Source organism: Syngnathus floridae, chromosome 6 (assembly GCF_059516105.1).
Source record: "Syngnathus floridae isolate MCC-2025c chromosome 6, RoL_Sflo_1.0, whole genome shotgun sequence".
Classification (NCBI taxonomy): Eukaryota; Metazoa; Chordata; class Actinopteri; order Syngnathiformes; family Syngnathidae; genus Syngnathus; species Syngnathus floridae.
The window spans coordinates 14,679,706-14,688,255 of NC_142418.1; the positions used below are offsets into that span (position 1 = coordinate 14,679,706).

At 45.6% G+C, this 8,550-nt stretch overlaps 1 protein-coding gene across 2 annotated transcripts; it reads left to right on the forward strand.

Annotated features, from left to right (window-relative positions):
* Positions 1–503: 503 nt before the first annotated feature.
* Positions 504–8,550, forward strand: ptdss2 (phosphatidylserine synthase 2). 2 transcript variants are annotated; one of them, XM_088379459.1, is made up of 14 exons: positions 504–738; positions 1,188–1,331; positions 2,184–2,500; positions 3,470–3,571; positions 3,726–3,808; positions 4,989–5,056; positions 5,142–5,276; positions 5,356–5,406; positions 5,513–5,626; positions 5,717–5,835; positions 5,909–6,023; positions 6,092–6,237; positions 6,320–6,505; positions 6,624–8,550. In XM_088379459.1, exons 3-14 carry the CDS (start codon positions 2,295–2,297, stop codon positions 6,766–6,768), a joined length of 1,470 nt encoding a protein of 489 aa, XP_088235585.1. In that variant the 5' UTR covers positions 504–738; positions 1,188–1,331; positions 2,184–2,294; the 3' UTR covers positions 6,769–8,550. The 2 variants fall into 2 exon arrangements, with proteins under 2 accessions (XP_088235585.1, XP_088235584.1); XM_088379458.1 differs by lacking the exon at positions 1,188–1,331.

Consider the following 8,550-nt stretch of genomic DNA (forward strand, 5'->3'; position numbering starts at 1 on the left):
CTGACTGATGATTCAAATGATACAAATTGTTTTTGCTTTGCATATACGAGTGAGCGATTTGGAACACAGCTTCTGGGTGGGTTTGTTTTTTGGTCACGCACACGCGCGCTGGGCTGTACAGTGCACGACCGGTACAAACCGACTGGACGCGTCAACGCCTTTATTCTGCTTCAAACAAGTTTACAGTTGAAAGAATGGCTGGCTCAACTAAATGTAACTAAAAGTCGTTAGAACGCATCTTATGTTACTTCGAAACAACGAAGAACTCAATGACGCGTATTCAATGAAAGCGTGTTTTTACGTTCACACTTGACTTTCCACAAAAGCGCAAAAACGCCATCGTTTGGCCTCAACGCTGCAAAAATGTCTTCCCGTGAGATTATCTTGCACGTATGTCACACTAAAACGAAAAATATGATTTCAAAAATAAAATCCAAATGATAATGACTTCCGGTAATGGAGACGTTTATTTTGAAACGTTGAACCGGGACTTTTTCCTTTCCTTTCTGTGAGTCGATCGATATGAAAGACTTGACTACCGCATGCCCCATGTGACGACGCTGTCTGGGCTCAATCGCTTATTGAGACTGACGGGATTTATTCGCGGTAACGCGGCTTTGACCTGTCGTCTTGCCATATCGATGTTGTTTGACGGCAGTTGCGTTTAAAACGCTTGCATAGATGGAGTCCGAGTGGCGCTCCAACCGCCTAGAACCACCGACGCTGCACATTGACTCGGTAGGTATTTTGCATCTCTATTACGGTCATATGACGTTTTTGTTTGGACAACAGCTCGCTCCAACGCGGCCTTAATAACATTGTTCGTTGGGCATTCCAAACCGCGGAGAAGTGAACAATCCTGGCAGACAAGGTCAAACAGCATGCTACCATTAGCCAGCGAGGCTAATAGGACAGGAGACGAGGATTGACAGTTGACCCAAAAAAAAAATGCGACGATTTTGTCACCAACTAAAACATTCACTCGTGTGACATTCGTAACAATGTTAATGTTGTTATTAAAAGCACATTAGCGTTGTCTGCGCTACGACCGAAAGGGTTGAATCAGGCAGCTGGACTTTTCCTATTTGTTGGAGACGTTTCACCGTTAAGGTGGCTTCAAGTCCCTTTTTTTTTTCTTTTCTTTTCTTTTCTTTTCTTTTCTTTTCTTTTCTTTTCTTTTCTTTTAGGTGTGCCGCATTCTATTTATGCCGCTGGTGGGTGTGACCCCAGGGAGTCATTAGGGTGGTGTTGTTCTTTCGTCCTGGTCGTTAGGGCCACTTTTCACGTGGAAGTGACGTCAGGAGGACGTTGTGAGTGGGGAAAAAGGTCATGTATGTCAAATTGGTTTTCATCCCATCACTCTTACGGTTGCCCTCGGGAGTCATAATCGTTAAACAATGTAAACAAAAGTGCAACATCTTTTGTTTGTTTGAAGACGTAGAAGCTGAATTGAGGAGTTATTGTGATATTAAAGACCTAAATCATGACATTTGCTATTGCTTTGGCTCCATGAGAACAATCAGAGGAAATGGGTTTATGTTGTTCTTATTTATGGCGTGGCGGGCCATGCCATGCCATGCCATGCCATGCCATGCCATGCCATGCCATGCCATGCCATGCCATTTGCTAGACAGAGCTGGGCTGTTCTATTTTTGTTTATGGGTGAGGTGAGTAGTTGGAGTGCCAGGTAGTTTCACTTGTTTTCTAATTAATTGAATGACTCGTTTTGAAGAATTGTGGCAAGCCGTCACTGTGCACAGCACTGGATCCGGACTCTTGGTGACCTCGAAGCGTTTCCTCAAACCTTAGAGGTCACTTTAGGGGTGGTTGTTTCTAGATTGACACAAGAAATCTTTCACACCTCTTTCAGACCACCGAAGACATTTGGATTAAAAATGAAACATTTTCAACTAAGTCCCGAGTCAACCTTTGCGGCTGCGTGTTCTCGTCAAGTCAGATGCGGTGGTCAGAGGGGTTTCCGGAACAAGCTCAAGCAAATATTTTGGATGAAATAATTGACGCAGCCAAAGTCTGTTTACAATAAACAAGCTGAACATTGATCTTGTGCCAATGCCAGCCATCTCTCGGAAAAGCAATCGCCTGGCCCGCCGCGCTAGGAGGCGGTTCCTTATCTCCTCCCTCCTCGCCTCCCAGTCGACTAACACTCATTTCTTCCACATCAGCATGCATCGCGGTCGCTTGGGTGCCGCTGACGCCAGTGACGCCTCACCTTGGAAGTCAAAGGAAAAGCGGTCGAACCCGCACGGCAGATCTTTTTGAGGTGCGGCGCGGCCATGAAGCTGGAGGCGAGGAGGAGCTGCGTGGCCACGGCGCACCCGCCGCCGCCGCCGCCGCTCAACAATGGCACGGGGGAGCCCGGCTGCCCCGATCAGAGCTCGGCGCTTAAAGCCAAATTCACCAAGCAGAGCTCCAGGGAGAGCCTCCAACGGAAAAACGCGGAGTGCGAAGTGTATGACGACGGGACCAACACGTTTTTCTGGTGAGTGTTCTCTGCTCGTGACAACCTTCATTGAGCTGTGCGCCTATTTTTTCCTCAATTTCACACCACCCGATTTAGCAGAAAGACCATTATTAGCTCTGGACTTTTTTTTTTCTTCCTCCCCCATTCACTTCTTTTATAGCTCAGCACACAACATTGCCATGGCAACCATCGACTTACTTGCAAACAGAATCCATCCACGCTACTAGATTGGTCATCTCTTATCTGAATCTGTTAGCGTCGTTCTCCCCTACTGGTCAGACCGGGGCATTGCAGGCCGGTTGTCGCGAAAGCGCAACCCGGGGCTTTTTCTCTTGCACCGAGCCAGAAGTTGATATCTGTCAGTTTCATCTTAAGACATTGCATACAGCGTAAAGTGGGATAGTAGCTTGTGCTTGCAGCTGTTGGTGCAGAAGTGGCCAGTCTGGAAAATTGACATTCTGTCGAGCTTACGTTGTGCAATAGCAGCCTGCTTGCTTCCTTGGCGCTGCTTTTTCAGCAAGGGAAAATAAACTTCGATTCTCTTCTAGGAACATAAATAAGCGTCACACGCCATACCAGAAAGACAGCACGGTTGCGTCATACTAAAACAAGAAACGCGGCAGTGATTTCGCCTGTCATAATTTGCGGTATTTTTTGTTTTTTTTGGGCAACCTAGTTGTTTTTTTATTTTATTTTTATTTTTCCGTTAAGAAGTGGTACTCGTGGCTAAATTCTAATGTTACAAAGCATGGAGTGAACCAATCCTACTCCTTGACTGCACTGGTGCATAGAGACTCTTCACGCTTTGCTTTTTAGCCATCTATCGTTCATTATAGTTGGAAATATAATTTCTACTGTACTGAGAATACTGCCCCCCTGAGTATCTCCGGTGCAAACGTCCTCGACAGACGAGAGTTCTTAATTTGCTGCCGTGAGTCAGCGTGTCCACCATGTCATTATGGATAAGTGCGGCTTCTGTTTTGACAGGCGGGCCCACACCGTCACCGTTCTGTTCATCCTGACCTGCGCTCTGGTGTACGTCACGCTGCTGGAGGAGACGCCGCAGGACACAGCCTTCAATACCAAGAGGTTCTTGACTCACACGCCAAGTCGGCCAGAAACACAAGAACATGATTTTCCGCACGCACATCAAAACCGGAATTGAGAACATCCAACCATCACATTAAAAACAAGAACCTCTCAATTGATCAGAATGGCATTCTGTTGTTGTCGTCTCCTTTAGGGGGATTGTGGCCAGCATCCTCGTGTTCCTCTGTTTTGGGGTCACGCAAGCAAAAGATGGACCCTTTACTCGTCCGCATCCAGGTAACAAAAGTTCACAACTGATGTGGGAAAGGGGGAGGAAGCCATTTTGAGTCATTAACCTGGCAATCTTTGGAGCCGCAATTTGACCACATTTGGTTTGGGCCCCACACCTGCAGTTGTTTTCACTTTCCGCACTTCAATTTTATCACAGGATGCCAATTTGGCCACTCGATTTTCTCGGACCCGTTAAACTTGTCGTGTTGATGGTTGGTTGAGCTGGTTAGCGAGCATGAAATCAAACCGGTGCGGCTCGGCTCGGCACGTTGGACGTGACTGTTTAAAGCAGACCGCTGTCAATTCAGATTATTGTTATGCTATAATTTCAACAAAATCTATACTCGATTTCATTGGCGCATAATGAAGAGCAAGAGGAGAAGGCAGAGAAGGAAGTTTTTTGTGTTAGCCATTGTTGACATCCACTCTGCGCGTATGGTGTCCACAAGGTTCAATTTTGAGGCCCCTGTTTTGTTTTGATTCTTTGAACTGTCTTTGCATGAGAAATTTTCATTTTGCGTCGAGCGTTTTATACGCGGCGTCGGTTGTGTTCTATAAAACATAAGTTTTGAACACCTGTGCGGTTTGTTTTCCAGACATCATCCAAACCACCGCCGTTAGTCACTTCTTCTTTTTGGCAAAACCCGCTGGCCGAAAGGCACATTTCACAACGCGCCCGTCAGTTTCAACGGGTGTCGGCATGCGCGAGACACTCGAATGTAGCCAAACGCGTTTCCTTTCTAACGGCAACTTTCTTATCTCTGTGACTTCCTGAAGCTCCAGCGGGAAATGCAGATGGCTGGGTGTGCCCGCAAAACACATTTTCAAAGCTTTACATTTCCTGCCCGCTTTTTTTTTTTTTTTTTTTTATGGTCCAAAAGACATTGTCAAGTGGTTTTGGCTTGTTGTTCACCTCGTTACATGTCGGGGGGAAAAAATACCCGGCGGGATTTCAGGAGGCGCAAACCTGTATCTCTCGCTGGGTCAGTGTGATTAACATACTTGTTTGCATTTCCCACAACTTCTCTCGAGGTCCTACACAAGAACTGGTTCGACAGACGAAATGTATTCTCTCTTGCAATGTTTGTTGAAGAATTGTAGTTTGCTGCTTCCAAATCAGGTTTATCCAAATATTAGAAACGGCTGTGAGGACGCAGCAACGGAGTGTTTTTGTGTCTTTCCACAGCCTATTGGCGCTTCTGGCTCTGTGTGACTGTCGTCTATGAGCTCTTCCTCATCTTCATCCTCTTTCAGGTGAACTGAAAATCCTTTTCTTAGCGCTTGTATAAGGACCCGAGCTCTTGTTTCAGCTCAAATTCCAAATGTCATTTCCATCTAGACGGTGCACGACGGGCGACAGTTCATGAAGTACATCGACCCCAAACTGGGCGTGCCCCTTCCCGAACGAGATTACGGAGGGAATTGCCTCTTCTACGATCCGGGCAACTCCACGGACCCGTTCCACAATGTTTGGGTACAAATCTTGTGTTTGATTGCCCATTCCATCTTCTCCTCACATCATTATATTTGAACCGTTTTGTTTTTCCCGGCAGGACAAGATGGACGGCTTTGTTCCGGCTCACTTCCTGGGGTGGTACATCAAGGTAAGCTAACCCCTGCTCAGGCTGCGCTCCCGAATTAGTTTAACGTCGATTTTTTTTGTTTGTTTTTGGTTTTTTTTTTTGGTTTTGTTTTTTCCCCCCCCCTCAGACGCTGATGATTCGGGATTGGTGGATGTGCATGATCATTAGTGTCATGTTTGAGTTCCTGGAGTACAGCCTGGAGCACCAGCTGCCCAATTTCTCTGAATGCTGGTGGGACCATGTAGGTGCACCAGTTTTTACTTGCATGTTTTTTTATTTATAGCGTGTCATATGTAATCAACTTTTTTTTTTTCTCTCTCTCTCTCTCCAGTGGATCATGGACGTGCTCTTGTGCAACAGTCTTGGCATCTACTGTGGCATGAAGACGCTGGCCTGGCTATCCATGAAGCCTTACCAGTGGCAGGGCCTGTGGCATATTCCCACTTACAAGTAGAAATTTATTTTAGTAGTCTTCTTTTGTTTGAAAGACGACAACTGGAGCAAGGTGGTGTTGTTTTTCCAGGGGCAAGATCAAGCGCATCGCCTTCCAATTCACACCGTACAGCTGGGTGAAGTTCGAGTGGAAGCCGGCGTCCAACCTTCGTCGCTGGCTCGCCGTGTTAGGCATCATATTCATGGTAAAATTGAAGAGCATCTTTTTTCTGGCCTTTGTGCTCTTTTCAAGATTTATTGTCTTCTGTTTAAGTTCCTGCTGGCCGAGCTGAACACCTTCTACCTGAAGTTTGTGTTGTGGATGCCTCCGGAACATTACCTGGTGCTGCTGCGACTGGTATTTTTTGTGAACGTGGGGGGCGTGGCCATGAGGGAGATCTACGACTTCATGGACGACCCGTGAGTGCCAGCGACGAGAATCGCGGCGAGCTTTCCTCCACGTCCATCCGACAACCGCGCTTCTCTTCTTTATGGCCGACAGGAAGTTCTACAAGAAGCTGGGCCAGCAGGCGTGGCTGGTAGCGGCCATCACCGTCACGGAGTTCCTCATCGTGCTCAAGTACGACCCCAACACCATCATGCTGCCCATTCCCTTCTTCATCATGCAGTGCTGGTTGCTGGGCCTCCTCATCATTCTCGTCTGGACTCTGTGGCGCTTCTTCATTCGGTGAGAAGCGTCGTACGCTTGACAAGAAGTAGAAATAGCGGCTTTGATTGAAACGTAGATTAAGCAGATTTATCTTGTAAATTGCTGAATAGTTGAAAAATGTCTATCCTGACTGCAGTGACATCACCCTCCGCTACAAGGAGACGCGGCGGCGCAAGCAGGAGGAGCCTGCTGAGCGAGAGCGCCCCCTGGGCAACGGCGCCACCTCGGGCCGCAGCAAACTTAACGGCCTCTCTGACGCCGTGCGCCACAGGAAGTCCTGAGCGGGCGACTAAGACGGAGCAAAGCACGACGCAAAGACACACACGGCTGCCGCGGCCGTTTTTTTTTTTTTTTTTTTTTTTCTGTTCCCCGTTTGGGATTCATACATGGAACTTTTTCTTTATTTATATGCAACGTTTTGGGACGAAGACGATGGAGTTAAAAGAGACTAATCGAGTGCTGCAAGGGCGCTGAAGCTGTGCCCGCACAGTCCAGCGCACGGCATTTGCTCGGCATCTGAACGACATTTCCGGACATTTACCAAACATGTTGTAAAGCTCCTCGTTGCAGAGCGGCAAATTGTGCAAAAAGTAGTACAACACTGAAGAGTTGACAAGCGCTTTCAAAAGGTCAAATTAAGCCGTTATATTTGCTTCAGCCTGAAACTTTACCTCAAATCCAAAATTCCCAAACTGCGTGAGTATTAAAGTAAACTTCACTTTGCTTCAAAGAATTGTGTGTCCCCAAATGTAAAATGAGAACGACAGTTGGCTAAGTTACGAGCAGCAGTGGAGAAAATGTATCATGACGTGTAAATTGACATGTGAAAATGTTACGTATCATCTTTATTGATATTCATAGATTCTAGATTCAGAAGATATGATGAAGCTAATTGAAATAAATCATCTTTATTAAAATATGAATATATCTGGCAGACATTTGGCCATTGCACCACTACGTCAGCTGCCACTAGTTCTCAGTTAACTCATTTTACATTTGGAGATCGAGTCTCATGACACACCACCAAAGAAACATCTCAAGGGTAGATGAACAACAAAACACAACTTGTGATGACATGAATCATGGTTTTCAAAACTGGAACTTTTTTTTCTGCTTCTCGCAAATGATTACTCACCTTACTTTAATGTTGAGAATCACTGGTTGAACGTTCCACTCCAGCTTTCTCTCCAAAGTCCTTCAGATGCATTTCACGTTGATCCTCCAAGTATCTGCTGAAACGTGTTAAGCTACTTATAGTGTGGTAGGTATCCTTTCGGGGCGATTTCCTGTCGTTGTCGAAGACTAGATTGTACAGTGTTAAATAGCCAATAGACAATCGCACTCTGCTCAGCGGTTGTGGAAGCTTGCTTTAAACATAAAAACAAACGCTTTGGGCTTTTTTTTTTACATTTGAATATGTTGTGGTTAAGCTAAAGAGGATGTGATCATGATACTTTTGAGCACCTGGGAGCCTTTTGTAATGGTTGTGCTGAGGTTTTCCTTGTTGTGGGCTTAGCACGTAGGCAGGGTTACCAATGTGTTTCGCAAGAGCTCACCTTGCTCACAAAAGGTGTCCTCTTACTTGAATCAACAATTCACGTCTGCTCACTTCACAGACCAAACGCTTGGAGAGCTTTTGTTGCTCAAGCCATAAAACACATTTAGACTTTTTCAAGTACCAAATATTTGCACCTTATTTAGCTTCATTACATTCCGTAGCTGTGAGTCTTATGTTGTTCTATTCCGATGTTTACAGTTAGTCACCATCGAACTTGCAATAACAACCCTTTTTGCTATTTTATTATTTTGAATGCTTTGTCAATTTGGATTTAAGTGAAGCCATGAACATTAAGTGTAAACAAAATAGTGATAGAAAATCCTGAATACTAATTTGAGGTGTCGAAAGACAAATTCTGTTTTTTGTCTCCATTTGTACACTGGTCAAAGAACGTAACTAACCTGAGAGATGCTGGTGTTGTTTTCAATAAAATATACACAAGCTCAAAGCTGGAGGATTCTTTCATTTGCTTCTGTGTCAATAAAAAGCTACTTTGAAACCCACA

What these genes read in the sequence shown, in the direction of transcription:
- ptdss2 (XM_088379459.1), top strand. Translation starts at nt 2,295, where the DNA reads ATGAAGCTGGAGGCGAGGAGGAGCTGCGTGGCCACGGCGCACCCGCCG. An exon ending in CTTTACTCGTCCGCATCCAG is followed by an intron (nt 3,809 to 4,988) that starts GTAACAAAAGTT and finishes GTCTTTCCACAG; the next exon opens with CCTATTGGCGCTTCTGGCTC. An exon ending in TGGCATATTCCCACTTACAA is followed by an intron (nt 5,836 to 5,908) that starts GTAGAAATTTAT and finishes TTGTTTTTCCAG; the next exon opens with GGGCAAGATCAAGCGCATCG.